The sequence below is a fragment of the Apodemus sylvaticus genome, chromosome 12, assembly GCF_947179515.1.
Source record: "Apodemus sylvaticus chromosome 12, mApoSyl1.1, whole genome shotgun sequence".
In the NCBI taxonomy this organism is placed as follows: domain Eukaryota; kingdom Metazoa; phylum Chordata; class Mammalia; order Rodentia; family Muridae; genus Apodemus; species Apodemus sylvaticus.
The window spans coordinates 68,410,451-68,426,238 of NC_067483.1; the positions used below are offsets into that span (position 1 = coordinate 68,410,451).

The 15,788-nt window shown below is 41.3% G+C and overlaps 1 protein-coding gene across 3 annotated transcripts in view; it reads right to left on the bottom strand.

Annotated features, from left to right (window-relative positions):
• Positions 1-15,433, bottom strand: part of Dars2 (aspartyl-tRNA synthetase 2, mitochondrial) — a 29,731-nt gene extending 14,298 nt beyond the window's left edge. The window contains exons 1-9 of one of the 3 annotated variants that reach the window (XM_052201315.1): positions 14,693-15,433; positions 13,788-13,887; positions 10,228-10,294; positions 8,384-8,485; positions 7,903-7,998; positions 5,449-5,572; positions 4,651-4,697; positions 2,011-2,117; positions 770-839 (exon numbers count right to left, since the gene is read on the bottom strand). In XM_052201315.1, the coding sequence (XP_052057275.1) occupies positions 770-839; positions 2,011-2,117; positions 4,651-4,697; positions 5,449-5,572; positions 7,903-7,998; positions 8,384-8,485; positions 10,228-10,294; positions 13,788-13,887; positions 14,693-14,816 (837 nt within the window). In that variant the 5' untranslated portion in view covers positions 14,817-15,433. The remainder of the gene's footprint in view (positions 1-769; positions 840-2,010; positions 2,118-4,650; positions 4,698-5,448; positions 5,573-7,902; positions 7,999-8,383; positions 8,486-10,227; positions 10,295-13,787; positions 13,888-14,692) is intronic. The other 2 variants (XM_052201314.1, XM_052201316.1) reach the window with 2 other exon arrangements.
• Between the last annotated feature and the right edge of the window lie 355 nt (positions 15,434-15,788).

Consider the following 15,788-nt stretch of genomic DNA (forward strand, 5'->3'; position numbering starts at 1 on the left):
AAATAAAATAAAAGAACACAAATGATAAGTGCTTGGCAGAGACTGGAGAAACAAGGAACCCTTATTCACTGCCAGAGAGACTCTAAACTGGTGTGGTGATTATGGGAAATCAGTACTGAGGTTTTTCAAATAACTAAAAATAACGACTATATGATCTGGCTTTCCCACCCTTGGGTAATAATCCAAAGCTCAAGTCTTAGCATACAGATGCTCACACATCTATGTTTATTGCTGTGCCATTCATAGCAGCTAAGGAACAGAAATAGCCTAGACAGTCATAATCCATGAATGGATAAAGAAATGTGTTATATATACACAATGCAATCTTATCAGGCCATAAAGAGAATTAGGATCATGATGTCTGTAGGAAAATGGAACTGGAATTATGTTTAGTGAAGTATCCCAGTAGACAAGTACTCCATGCTTTCTCTCAAATGGTAGATTCTAGATTTTAATTTTTATATGTGCATATACATGTTTAGGTATAGGTCAGGGAACTGTAGGAGGGGAAAGAGGAGACCTTGAGGGAAAGCAATAAAAAGCTAGGTGGGATGCATGGATATAAAGCAGGAGAGCGGAGGGAGGAAGCCAACCCCTGCAGAGGCAGGGCGGCGGAAGGAGCAAGGGCAGTGGTTCAACCAAAATGAAGGAAGTGTGTCTGAAAATGAGATTCAGAGACCCAATGCCTTTGTGTTCATTTCTAAGACCTTGTAAAGTTACTGTCCTGTATTGAAACATCCTGGGTCATAGCAGCATGATACTCAGGTACCTGAGTGAACTCTGGTTGTCTATCTGGTCTTGAGCCTTCATCTCGATAACACCGGGCGACCTGAAAGTACCTGTAGTAGAGAACTAGAGTTAACCTAGTCTTCATTTTAAATGATCCAAACGGTTTCCCCAAAGTGTTGGCAGTACAGGCTATGAAATACGTTAATAATGACCCCTGAGAGAAACTTTACTTTTTCATTTTATTTGTGGTGGGAAGGCTCAAACCCAGGCCCTTGTTGCATGCCAGGCAAGGACTTGGCAATAAAGCCATTTTCCAGCCTCAGAAACTTTATTATGTTCAAATCTAACCAGAAATATAGCTGACCCATGAGAGGCTAGTATTTTATAGATTGCTTTCCAAATATAGCACCTTTTGATACTTGCATGTTTGATGGGCACGCAAACCAGTCCATGATTCCTTAATATGTACTTTTACAAGCTGAATACTGCTTTAGGAAGCTCTGTGCCAGGCCAGCTCGCGCCTTCACCTTTAGAAAGCCCTCTCTGCCTCTGCAAGTCGAGCATATAACACTCTCTTCTTTTTAAAATTTTAAAAATTAATGAAATTAGGGCTGGAGATGGCTCAGCAGTTAAGGGGCTTGACTGCTCTTCCAGAGGTCCTGAGTTCAATTCCCAGCAATCACATGGTGGCTCACAGCCATTTGTAATGGGATCTGATGCCCTCTTCTAGTGTGTCTGAAGACAGCTACAGTGTACTCATACACATAAAATAAATAAATTATTATCCTATTTTTTTTATTAGTCTTATTCATTTGAGACCAGAACCTTATTTTTAATGCTCTACAAAATTACTAGCTTTGTGCCCAATGCCACCTAATAAATCTTAAATAAACAATACTTTTATAATTTCTAGGGGATGAGCAATAGCAAAACTCACATAAAAAAAATTGAACCCCTTCAAATCCGGCAACTTTAAAATAGTTTTCCTGTTACCGAGTGAGGGGTGGGTGTGCAGATATAAGGGTGCACGTGTGCAGGCCAGAGGACAACGTGGTGGGGTTAGTTTCCTCTTTCTACCTGCATGTAGGTTCCAGGGATTAAACTCACATCTCCAGCCTTGCGTGGTAAGCGCATCACCCACTGAGCCATCTCGCCAGTGCTGGATCAGACAAGTTTGGTCCCTTCATTCCCCCTTGGTCTTTCCTCTTCTAATTCTTCTTCTTTTTTTTTTTTTTTTTTTGAGGAGTAATAGCATTACCAAAAAACAAAGAAGCAGTTTACCTGTCTAGACCACCAACCATCAGAAGCTGCTTAAATTGCTGAGGACTTTGAGGGAGAGAATAAAACTTTCCAGGTTCCCTGGACGGTACTAAAAACTCCTTGGCACCCTTTTAAAGAGAGAGAGAGGTGGCAGAGAGAAAGAAAGACATTACTGAAAAATAAACAAACAAAAAGCCCAAGCCAGGTATGGCAAATGCCTGCAATTCCAGCAGAGCTTAGAGGCGGAGGAGGAACAGTGAGTTCAAGGGCCCACATAGCAATGCAACTCGAGGTGTAAGTGACCAGACAAGTCAATGCTTACGCACACCAAGGAACAGAGAGCAAAGTTCCCATGACAGACAGCTGTTGTGCATCTCATAGTCCCCACAACAATTTGCATACAAAAAAATTTATTTAGAGACAGTCTCACTATGAAGCTCTGGCTGGACTGAAGCTCACAGAGATTCACCTGCCCCTGTCTCGAGCTTTGGAATTTAGACATGTGCCATGCTCAGCAACAGTAACCTTGTGTGTGGGGAGGCCGGGGGAGGGGTTGGTACACACACATGCTACAAGAGGTCATCAGAACCTCGGAAGCTGGAGGCTGTTGAGAGCTACTTGACTTGGCTGCTAAAAACTGAATAAGGTTCTTTGAAAGAGTTAACTGCTGAGCTATCTCTGTAGCTCCTAAAATACATCTTTTTTTTTTTTTTTTTAAATTATTTATTTTATTTATACAAGTACACTGTAGCTGTCTTCAGACACACCAGAAGAAGGTATCAGATCTCATTATATAGATGGTTGTGAGCCACCATGTGGTTGCTGGGAATTGAACTCAGGACCTCTGGAAGAGCAGTCAGTGCTCCTAACCTCTGAGCCATCTCTCCAGCCCCCTAAAATACATCTTAAATACTGCTTGTATATAACAGTTATTAAGTGTGTGTGTGTGTACACAAAGTCTTGATTTTATTATTAGCACAACAAAGTTTGTACATCATCGGCCAAGCAGGTCATTCTTAATTGCATTTTTACATTCAGCTGTAGGGATTTTTGTTTTGTTTTTGAGGCCTTCAAACATGCCACACAAATACCGTGGTATTAAGCTATATATGTAGTTCTTAAACTGTGTTTTTTAAGACTATAGACTGAAAAGAGTTATTAAATATCAGAGCTGTTTATTAAAAATCTCAGTTCTCTTTTTAACAGGATCTTATTATGTAGACATAGCTGGTCTGAAAGTTGTGGTCCTCCTGCCTTGCTTCCTAAATACTGATCTTATAGGAATGTATCACCTTACCTGTTTCTTTTTTTTATTAATATAGCATTTGTTTTCCTTGTATCAAACCCCAAGTCATCATGTTTTACTGATTTCCTGAAAAAGCACAGGAAAAAGAATATATAGACTATATAGGGAAGAACCACAGTGGAGACAGATCCTTCCCTAACGGAGAGAATGAGACTGATGCATCCTTAGGCAAAAGGCCCTTCGGCTTCAAGCGGACCAAAGCCAGCTGGCCCTGTAGGTGAGTTGTTGCTCTAGAATGGTTCCTGTCATAAGCAATGAGGCTCCCATAGTGGCAATCCCGCCCTTTGAGCCAGCCCCCAACCATGGCAGTCCTAGCTGCAGTGACGACGATATTCCTGGAACAGGTGCTGGCTAGAAAGCTGTGGCTAGGGACAAATGAGGTGAGGGAGTATGGAACCACCATACCTACACTGCTCTCAGTCAGTGTCCCTGGTCAGTCTAGTACCTTTGCAGGCAGTGGTCAGCTTGACAGCTCAGAGAGAGGGTGGGCGTGAACTTAGAGCAGGTTTAGATTTTTAGGATGAAAGGGATTGTAGCAGGACAGGTGCTCTTAGCACACACACAGAAAGAGATGCCTAATCTGCATCTTTAAATTTTTTTTAATATTTTTTTTAGTTGACACAAATCTTTTTTTTTTAAAGATTTTATTTTCATCTTTTTGGTTGTGAGCCTTAGGTTTTTTAAAAATTTTTTTATTTTTAAATTTTTTTTTTTTTTTTTTTTTATTTTTTATTTTTTTATTTTTTATTTTATTTTTTTTCCTGAGACAGGGTTTCTCTGTGTAGCCTTGGCTGTCCTGGAACTCACTCTGTAGACCAGGCTGGCCTCGAACTCAGAAATCCATCTGCCTCTGCCTCCCGAGTGCTGGGATTACAGGCATGCGCCACCACCGCCTGGCTGAGTCTTAGCTTTTAATGGCTGAGTTCTCTCTCCAGCCAAGGATTTTATTTTAATTATGTGTATATGTTTCTGTCAGTATGTGGGCATGTGTATATGAATGCAGTGTTTCAGGCCAGAAAAGGGTGTCTGATCTCCTTGAGCTCAAGTTTTGGTACATGCTTTTAACTGCTGAGCCTTCCCTTCAGTTCAGGTCTGACATCTCTTAATAAATAAGGTTTTAATAAGCCATTCATTAATGATCTACATCTAGAAAACTTATGGGAAAGAAAACTCATGCAGAATAAAAACATTCTGATTCAAAATGCTCACTCACATAATTTTCTCAATTCTTATAAAAAGACCCTGAGGTAGTAATAAAAGTAAATAAAAATGGTCCAAGTGAATATAAAAAAGCAAAGAAATCACTTTTATAATGAAGAGAATATCAATAGTAAAATGAAAAGTAATATACATACTCCAGGGGTCCTCTTAAACAATGTTGGGGTTTCTATATCCACAAACCCTAAAGAGAGAAAAATTAAGTTAGTAATTAGGAATTGGTCAAGTATGATGTTGATAGTGAAATACAAGTCAGAGGCTCCCTTTAATTAGGAAGACGTCTGAGGTAAGAAAGACAAGCGCAAGTTGGTTTCTACGTACCAAGAAAGTTAAGACTTTTACAAAATGTAACTGCTCACAAAGCTGACATTCATGACAGGAGATGACCTGGGATATCTGATGGATCCCTGCCTGGGGCAGTGCTCTGGTGGTCCTGCCCACATAGCAAGGATGAAACGGGAGCGAGCACCGAGGAGTGCTCTGTCTAACTCATGGGAAATTTCAGACCCCCATCAAATGCTGGATAAAAATGATAAAGAATTATGGAAATTTAGCTAAGCAATGCAGTCTACAACTGTAACCCCAGAATTCAAGAGGTGCAGAAGGGGGTGCTTGGGAGGAAACTTATGACATAGTATTGTAATAGACATTATTACCTTTAAAAGAATGTGTCAGCTGGGCGGTAGTAGCACACGCCTGTAATACCAGCACTTGGGAGGCAGAGGCAGGTGGATTTCTGAGTTCGAGGCCAGCCTGGTCTACATAGTGAGTTCCAGGATAGCCAGGGCTACACAGAGAAACCCGTCTCAAAAAAAAAAAGAATGTGTCTGTGACCCAGTAAGCGACCAGTGATCAGTTACAGATTTTGGGAACACATGACCCAATAATGAAGGGAGTATACAATAAAACAGAATGAATATGCAGGCTTCCCTTACCATGCAGATTACAGAGATATTCCCGCATTTTCATGACCATCTTTGACCTCAGCCGTAGGTTGTACTGCATTTGGAAGCTGCGCAGATCTAAGTACCGATACTGCAATCGAAGCGCCTCTGTTTTCTACACAAATGAAGATTTTTATGCTTAAATATTTTTGAACATTTAAAAGGTATCTATCTTTCATTTTCTTAATTACATTTATTAGTAGTGGTGGGGTATGTGTAGGTGTGTGTCTCTGCATGTGAGTGCAGACGCCCTTGAGCCCCTGGAGCCAGAGGCACCCTCAGGAGCTGGAGTTACAGGCAATTGTGAGCAGCCTGGTGCACGTTATGGGAAACAAACTCAGGTCCTTTGTAAGAGCTGTGCACATTCTTACCACTGAGTCATCTCTCAGCTTACCTTTGTGTATTTTCAAGGCTGTAAATCTCTGTATTCATTTTTGTGCTTAGAACTTAAGAAAAAAGTCTTTTAATGTGGGTAGCTTAATTCTTTTATATCAGAAATAGAAATAATAAGAAATGTCTATAACTTTTTTTTTCCTGAATATTTACCTTAGAAAATTTATTTTCTCTTCCACAATAAGGTCAACTTTGTAATATTGATTTTTGCAATCAATGAATTTAAATATAGGCCTTAGTGGCCATGTAATTAAAAATCTAGTAGAGCAGGGGATATCACTCAGTTGGTGTTTGGTTCCACTTCAATCGCTTTAGTAAAATATGCTGACAAAAGCAATTTAAGGGAGAAAGGGGGAATTTGGCTCCCAGTTCTAGGTTACAGCCCACCCCTGCAGGAGAGTCAAGGCAGCAGGCACATTACAGCCACAGCCAAGAGCAGACAGCAGGGAGTTAATGCTGCGCCCGTTCTTAGCTTACTCAGCGCTGGGTCCAGAGCCCAGGCCATGAAATGTTGCCACCTACATAAGGGGTTTGTTTTCTCATATCCATAATTCAAGTAAGAAAATTCCCCTCAGCAGGTGGTGATGGAGCACACCTTTAGTCCCAGCACTTGGGAGGCAGAGGCACGTGAATCGCTCTGAGTTTGAGGCCAACCTGGTCTACAGATTGAGTTCTGGGACAGCCAAGGCTACACGGAGAGACCCTGTCTGGAAATCAAACCAAACCAAAGCCAAGCAAACCAAACCAAACAAACCAAAAACAAATACCTCCAACCCCCAAAGAAAAGCCACTGAAAGCATGCTCACAGGCCAGTCTAATCTAGACCACCCCTCATCGAGGCTCCTTCCCATGTGATTCTACGCTGGGCCAAGCCAACTTAAAACCAGTCATGAGAGTTAGTAAAGTACACGTCCTGTGAGCACAGTCACCTGAGCTCAATCCTCAGGACCTGGGGGAAAGCTGGGTGTGGCCACACACACTGATTCCAGCACAAGTACTCGCAAACAGGCAGAGCCTTGGGGCTTTCTGGACACCCAGACTATTCTACTTGTTGAGTTCCAGAGCAGCAAGGGGCCCTGTTTCCAATAAAAGGTGGACAGTGCCTGAGGAATCGCATTCAAGGTTTTCCTCTGGCTTCCACAAGCACACATATGTGCACATGAGCACACATAAACACCTAATAGATTAAAAATTAGGTATATATTCCAGGCATAGTGGTGCATGCTTTAATCCCAGCACCTGGGAGGCAGAAGCTGGCAGAACTCTTGAGTTTGAGGCCAGTCTGGTCTACAGAGTAAATTCCAGGACAGTCAGAGCTACATAGTGAGACTCTATCTCAACAAAACAAAACAAAATTAAAATTCAGGTATATACAAGTCTGTAATTGTGACAAAGCTAAAAATTTTCTGGGTATAGATTTTTCCTTTTAGTTATTTTTAAATCTGGCTATATTTAATCAGTGCTAGCACCTCCATCATGCTCTGAAACTTTTGGCTAAGATCATCCTAAATCTGTAATTCTGTGGTTGGTAAGTTAAGAATTGCACTAAGCACACATTTTATTACTGTCAGAAGTTTCAACTTAATAGGAAAGAGATTATCTTATGCAACTTTGCCATTTCCAACATAAATTTCCTTTCAACACTTTAAACAATAGCAATAGAAAAACTTGAACAGCCAGGCAGTGGTGGCGCACGCCTGTAATCCCAGCACTCTGGGAGGCAGAGGCAGAGGCAGGCGGATTTCTGAGTTTGAGGCCAGCCTGATCTACAGAGTGAGTTCCAGGATAGCCAGGGCTACACAGAGAAACCCTGTCTCAATAAAAACAAATCCAAAAAAAACTGAAAAACTTGAACAATAGAAAACTTCAAATCTTAAAGACAGAATCACATTTCAACCTGTCTGCACCTCAAGAACATAATAAGCTGTCAGTACTATAGAATAATTGATAAAAAAAATACTCATTTTATAGAAGGTAAACTTTTACTTTAAACATTCTGGTAATTTTCAATCACTTTCTAGATACTGGATTTTGTTAACAAGGCACCCTCACCTTCACAAAGTCTTTAATTTCAAAGGGCAGCTTTTTGCAGGCATTCAGGAGCTCAGCTGTTTTAACTTTGATTTCAATCTCACCTGTTGGCATTTTCTTAGAAGAAAAAGAGCTATTTTAGAAAGTCATTTTTCAGGACAGGTATTCGATATGCATTTGTAAAACACATGCATTCATACACATATGTAAGATGGGTCAAGCTAATTGTAGCTTACAAATAATAAAAATCTATATAATTTTTACATTATTGTTTATATCTGTGGCTCATAAGATTCTACATCAGCAAATATCATTATGTATTTGTCAAGGTTGACAGATGTCTTTTCATGCATACTTAAACAGGTGTGGTGACATCTGCGAGTTCATTTGTGGAACTGAGCAACTTCAACACTAAGTGCCCACAAGTGACTCATATGTTGTTAGTATATATGCAGACACTGTAAATGTACAAAGGAAAAGTTCCATTCCCTAGACTACTAACCGGATTCTCTTGTCCTGGAGGCCGGGAGATTACTGTCCCAGATACTCTCACCACAGACTCCACAGGGGCTTCACACAAAATCCTCCTCACTGAGGCAGCTGACTGCAACATAAGGGGTGGGAGAAAGCTCCAAAAATAAATGCTCTTACAGAAACCTTCATCAAGTCTACAGCTTAGAAAAACGATATTCACAGCTTACGTGCTATAATAGTGTAGCTGTACTGATGTTATTACAAGAGTTGGTAATTTCTATTGTTATTTTAGCTCCATATAATACAGCCAGTAAGACCACCAAGAATCCTCCCTCCCCACTTTTTCCACTTTTTCTTTCTTTTTTTTTTAAAGATTTATTTATTGTATGTATATATATATATATATATATATATATATATATATATATATATGAGTACATTGTAGCTGTCTTCAGGAACACCAGAAAAGGGCATCGGATCCCATTACAGATGGTTGTGAGTCACCATGTGGTTGCTGGGAATTGAACTCAGGACCTCAGGAAGAGCAGTCGGTGCTCTTAACTCCTGAGCCATCTCTCCAACCCAGCCCTCCCCACTTTCTTGTGATAGGGCCTCACTATAGAGTCCACACTGGCCATGAACTCTCAGCCTTCCTGCCTCAGCTTCTTGAGTACTGGGTTTGTAGGTATGTACTACCATGTCCACCAGCAATTTGTAATTTTAATTAATTAGTTAATTAATTTTTGAGACAGGATTTCACTATGTAGGCCTGGCCGTCCTGGAACTATATAGACCACTTTGTCTAGCCTCAATCTCACAGATCACCTGCTCTGCCTAACTGCTGGGATTAAAGGCACGTGCCGTTATGCCTTGCTAACCAAGTACGTTCTATTTTGAGACAGATTCTAAATTGGCAGGCTGGCTTTATTTTGTGTGTGTGTGTGTGTGTGTGTGTGTGCGCGTGCGCGCACCTGTGGAGGTGAGAAAGCAACTTATGGAGTTGATTCTTTCCTTCCACCACATGGGTCCCAGGGTTGTCAGTTTGGTGGCAAGAACCTTTATCCACTGTGCCACCACCATAGCCCTAATCACGTCTCTCCTAATAATATATATATATATTTGGTCTCATATAGTCCAGGCTGGCCAAGACTGGCTAAAATGTTGAAGCTAATCTTGAATTCTTGATATTTGAGCATCTGCTTCCCACTTATGTGATTATATGTGTATGACTTACATATTTTTTTTTGAAAGATTATTCTTAGTTTTTTTTTTTTATAAATTTCATCTTCACATTGTGTCCTTTATTGATTTCTTTGGTAACTAATTTATTTATTACATTTGCACACACAGGTAACTGGCATGAGTGTACCATGTATATCTTATGTGGAGGTCAGAAAACAACTTGTAGGAGTTGGTTCTGAGCTCAGGCTGCAGGCTTGCTGGCAGGCACCTTTACTATATACACCCTCTGGCTCCACACCCCCTCTTTACATATTACAGAAATGAGCTCTTTGTCAAAGGTATTAGCTGTTTGCCTGAATGTATATGGGTATAAGCATACATGAATGACTGTTTGGAAGCCAGTGAGACACTGGATTCTCTGGAACTAGTTACAGATGGCTGTGAGCTGCCATGTGAGTGCTGGGACTTGAGCCCTGGTCCTTACCAAAAGCAGCAAGTGCTCTTAACTGCTCTAGCCATCTCTCAAGTTCTTTAGTTTATCACGAATTAATGTTATAAATAGTAGTTTTCAATTTTTATTAATAGTTAATTCCTAAAATTAAAACTTCAAACACGTTGATCAAACTACTTGGCTTATACCACCATCTTACCAAAGCAGCTTTTAGATAAAGATAGGAAAATGGGTATTACCTCATCCTGGGGAATAAGAATTTGAACAAGACCGTGGCAATCTCTTAGGACTAAGAAGGTGTTCTGCCTGAATAATGGGGGGAAAAAAGAATATTTTAGGATAGTCTCTCAGATCAAAATTTAAAGAAAAAACCAGTAATATAAAAAAATCCATGTAATTTCTCCATTTATGATTATGTATTTTCATAAGCTACATTCATGCAGTTATCTTAAGCACCCCAGCCTTTTTTTTTTTTTTTTTTTTTTAAGGAAAGGTCTGAAGCCAGGCGTGGTGGCACACGCCTATAATCCCAGGACTTGGGAGGCAGAGGCAGGCGGATTTCTGAGTTTGAGGCAAGCCTGGTCTACAGAGTGAGTTCCAGGACAGCCAGAGCTACACAGAGAAATCCTGTCTTAGAAAAAACAAACAAACAAAAAAACCAGGAAAGTTAAAAAAAAGAAAAAAAGAAAAAAAAGAAAAGGTCTGGCCTTGTTGCCAGGGTTGTCCCTGAACCTGACATCTTCTTGTTCAGCTGAAGCAGCTGAGATTATAGGCATGTATGGCCATACCTGGCCAAACTGTTCTTTTCAACTTGGATTTCTAGTCATCATTCATATAGCTACTAATTTGCTATATGTGACTCATTAATGACACATAGATTTAAATTTTTCTTTTTTTCGTCTTTTTGGACAAGGTTTCACTGTTTAGTTGTGGCTGACCTGGAATTCATGCCTCAACTCACAGAGATGTTTATCTCAGCCATGTCAGCGCCGGAATTAAAGATGTGCACCGCCATGCCTGGCTAGGTGTAAAGTTTTTCAATGTGTTTTTTGGCCAACATCTTTTTTAAAGGGCCAGGGAAGCATGTAATCACTTGTTGCAGAGAAATTCCTAAAGGAGCTGCTCAGACCTGTGGTCCAGGCTCTCAGAGAACTCTTAGTAGTAGGTTGAGAAAGCAGGAAAGGTCTCTATTGGACTAGAAGTTGCAACCATGACAAATAACAGCCTGAAGAGCAATTATGTTTAAAGATTCATTCTAATTTCAAGTGTGTGTCTGTAAGAGGTATGGACACGTGACTGCAGGGTTCCTGGAAGGCCAGTGGCCCCAGGAGCTGGAGTTACAAGTAGCTGTGAGTTTGATGTGGATGCTGGGAACCCAATTCTGGGTCCTCTGCAAGAGTAGCATTCAGCCTCACCTCCCGCTCCATCTCTTCAGCCTCTGAGAATGTTTCTTGATCTTGCCTGCCACCTTGAGAACGAATTTCTCATAAAAGGGAATTGAAGGCTGTGGATTTTGTCAACTAAGGCTATCTGCAGCCGAGTTTTATTTCTTCCTGATGCCTTTCTGCCTCCTTGTAGAAGATGAGAAACTCTCTTTCTCATTTGCTACAGCATCTTACAGGAACTTGATGCGCTAAAAACACATAAATCTTAGGATTATGGCTGTAATACATGGTCTGGAATCAGCTTTAACTATACCCTGTGTGCAAACAATGATTTACTAATTATGATAGTTAGGGCTCCTGACTTCTCAATTTTTGCTGCAAAAGATACCAGCTACATTGTACTGGGGCCACTGTTCTTAAAAGCAGTTGGCTATGAAGTCTTTTCTCTGAGGGAACTAATGTTCCAAGAAGGAATCTGGGCACAACAGTTTTAGTCAACTTAGGAGTATGGTTTTACTTCTATAGAATAACAGTTAAATTGCTGGAAACTAGATATGTAGACACATGTGTTTAATCCCAGCACTCAGGCGGCAGAGGCAGGTAGACTTCTGTAGGCTCCAGGCCAGCCTGGTCTACATAGTAAGTTTCAGGCCAAACACTGTAAGACTCTGTCTCAAAATAAAAAGCTGCCAATGTAAGGAGTATGTGGAGTACCTGTGGAGGAAGAGTCTAAATTACAAGGTTTCAACCCAAGTCAGTGAGCTACATTAATTAGCTCAACATAAAAAAAGAGCAAAACCAGGGCTGGAGAGACGACTCAGTGGTTAAGAGCATTGACTGCTCTCCCAGAGATCCTGAGTTCAATTCCCAGCAACCACATGGTGTCTCACAACCATCTGTAATGGGATCTGATGCCCTCTTCTGGTGTGTCTGAAGATAGTGACAGTATTCACTTATTCATATAAATAAAATAAATACATATTTTTTTAAAAAAGCAAAAGCTGTATTTGGGAGCAAGCACTTACTTTATTTTTATTTGCCTATCCTTCCTTAAGGAAGGATATGTCTGTAACCACATAGCAAGTTATTATTTAAGGAAATAAAAATATTTTTCATTGGCTTAAGTCCTCATAAGAAAATTTTATTAACTTTGTAAACTTTTCTTGCACATAGTATAATCCAAAGATAATATTTTAGAGAATTAGAAACATTTGATTGGTCATTTCCCCACCTAAATTGAAAGAGATAATATACATTTTCCTTCTTTATTTTAAATAATTAATTTATAAAGGGAAAACAGGGGCTGGAGAGGTGGCTCAGAGGCTGGGTGCTTCCTGCTCTTCCAGAGGTCCCAGGTTTAACTGCTAGCAACTTACAACTATGTGTAACTCTATTTTCATGGAATTAGACACCCTTTTCAGGTCTCTATGGGCATCAGAGAGATAGACACACGCCCAAATATACATATAGGAAAAATACCCATACATATAAAACAAACACTCTAAGAGCCAATGTAACGTCTTTCATGTGACAAGCATTTACCCACATTTTGAACTTTTTCAGAGGTAATGTGCTGCTACGGCTCAGAACCTAAGAGACGGGCAACAACAGACACAGTGGATGGGCTTGGAGCCTAAGGAGTCACTGCTCATGTTTTTAAGCCTTTTCTTCACTTATATTTTGAGTAAAGTAAGCTTGCTCTCCTATGCTATTGTGGCTTCACAGCCGGCTTACAGAATTCTAGTCTACTCCCAGTCACTGCTCAGAAGAGCTCCTTAAACTTAGCTCAGGATTATTTCAGTCCTCTAGTGGTGGGTCAGGTTTTATCATTATACCCTTTAACCAATGATATTAGTACTTACTGGGGATGACACTATTAGACTTTTTAAAAACAAAATAGAACAGAAAATGCAGTGACTTCTGAGAAATTACAAAAGTGGCAAATATTATTCTTTGAATGGATAAAAATTTAGGGAAGGTTAGAACTGTTTAGGAGAACGAACTCCATGGTTTTGTTGTTGGTTTCTTTTTGTTTGTTTTTGTTTTTTTTGTTTGTTTGTTTGTTTTTTGTTTTTTTGGATTTGGTTTTTTGGAGACAGGGTTTCTCTGTATAGCCCTGGCTGTCCTGGAACTTACTCTGTAGACCCGGCTGGCCTCAAACTCAGAAATCCGCCTGCCTCTGCCTCCCAGAGTGCTGGGATTACAGGAGTACGCCACCACTGCCCACCCGGCTTTTTTTGGCTTTTCAAGACAGGGCTTCTCTAGGTGTAGCCCTGGGTGTCCTGGAACTCACTCTGTAGACCAGGCTGGCCTCGAACTCAGAAATCCACCTACCTCCCAAGTACTGGGACTAAATGTGTGTCCCACCACTGCCCGGCCCTCCATGTAGTCCTAAACCATTTTCTTCAGTTTACCTTCGGTACTGAATCCATCCACACAGAGTGACTTCTTGGCCTAAGTGGGAAGAACGCAACTCTCCACATGTGTTGGTCCGAGAAACAAAGCTACTGAATTCTTTAAAAAGAGAAAGCAAAAGCAATTTAAAAGGCAACAGTAAGAATATTTGTAGTGTCTTTAAAAAATACTCTCCATTCATGATATTTTAGCTCTTTCAGGTCAATGGGTGAAGTTAATAAACATTTTAAATTAGATTTATGTGTGTGTGCCCACAGAAATGGGGGCCTACATGCTACAGTGCTCCTGTGGAAGTCAGGGGGCAACTTGTTGGCTTCTGTCCTCTTCTTCCATTCACAATGTGGGTCCTGGGAGTGAACATTGGTACTCAGGCTCAGAAGTAAGTGCCTGAAGCCACTGAGCCATCTTGTTAGCCTGATGTGGTTTATAAAATAGCCTAGATTATACAATATCCCTATTGTGTTTACCAACAAGTGTCAAGGCCCAAGCAAAAAACTGCCCCAAAATAAAAATCTGCATCCTGTTTAGAAATCTAAACCTTTTACATGCCTAGCACTTGACTGGACATAAGATAACTGTCCATTTTGCTAAGTGAAATATAATTTTAGAAATTACCTGTTTGACAGTGCAGTGCAGTTACTATTTAGCTTTAGCACAAATATAACATAACAATCATTTGTATATCAATAAACTATTAAAAGCGTGAAAAAGATTTTATTTATTATTTTAGTTTTTCTATTAATAATATACACTAAACAGACTATCTACCTTTTTTATAATCAAGGGGGAAAAAGAAAACCTTGATTATAACTAATCCAGAGAATGAATGACCTGGTATTAAAATGGTGTTAAGATCGGGCAAACAAGCTGTCAAAAATAGGCGGAAGCTCGTAGCTGCCTTCACCTGGAATTCTTTGTGAACTCAACGCCAGATTTCGGGAAAGAGAAGCCCAGATTGGCCGCATGGTTTTTCCGATGGGTCTGGATAAACCCCTGGACAGGCGACTTAACCAAGAACCGAGATACATGTTGAAGTGCCGGGAACCGGAGAGACAATCACGAATCCCACGCTGCAGGTGTGCTGGTGCTCAAAACTCGGTTTTCAGAATACCAGGGGGTCCCTTAAAATTCTAATTCCCACGCAAATGCACTCAGACCCTCTTCCCCGCAGAACGTTCAAGCATCTACAAAGCAGATTGACCTGCAAGGTCTCTAGAGCCCTTGGGAGAGTGGGGAGGGGGAAAACCTTTGCTTCCTTCAGTGCATCAGGTCCCACTTTAATTAAACAAGGCTGCGCCCCAAGATCCCAAAAGATCCCAAACTGCAGCGCCAGCGCCAGAGCGACCCCAGCCGGAAGGCCGGCCACCAGGCGCACGTCCTCCCTTTATTCCCACGTTTCTCGAAGGTGACCAGGGCATAAGCAAAAACATAAGGAGGGGCAGCCTCGTGTTTCAACTCTCCCAAACCTGGCGGCCCATCTTGAATTTTTCTGAAAGGTGAAGGCGAGCAAATCCAAAGAGCTCTGAGGTTCGAACCCAGATACAAATCACATCCAGAAGTCAGTCCCTCTGACGCCCTGCGAGCGCCAAATTTACGTAAGGATTCCGGCCAATCAGAGCGAGGGCGCCTCCGCCTTGTTTATTGTGGGCGGAAGTTTGCGAGGACGTTTCGCACCGGTTGGAAAACGGAAGAGCAATGCGGTCATTGATTGAAGCCTCCAAGCTTTGCCCTCAGTTGAAATGGCGACCTCAGTGGCTAATTTACGTGAAATTGGCGGGCCACGGCAGAGGCTCGCCGCGTCGGCCGCGGGGCAAGTCGGGAAATAATTTTAAACTGGAGGGCGTGGCGTGTGTGGAGTAGCGCCTTCGCGAACGGAGGCTTCAAGCTTACCTTCGGTCACCGGAGAGCTCCGGAGAAGGGTCCTTGGGCAGTCCCCGTCCTTCGTGGGCCGACGGCAGCATCCGAAAGCGAGGGTCGCAGAGCCGCGCTGCTCGCGAGGC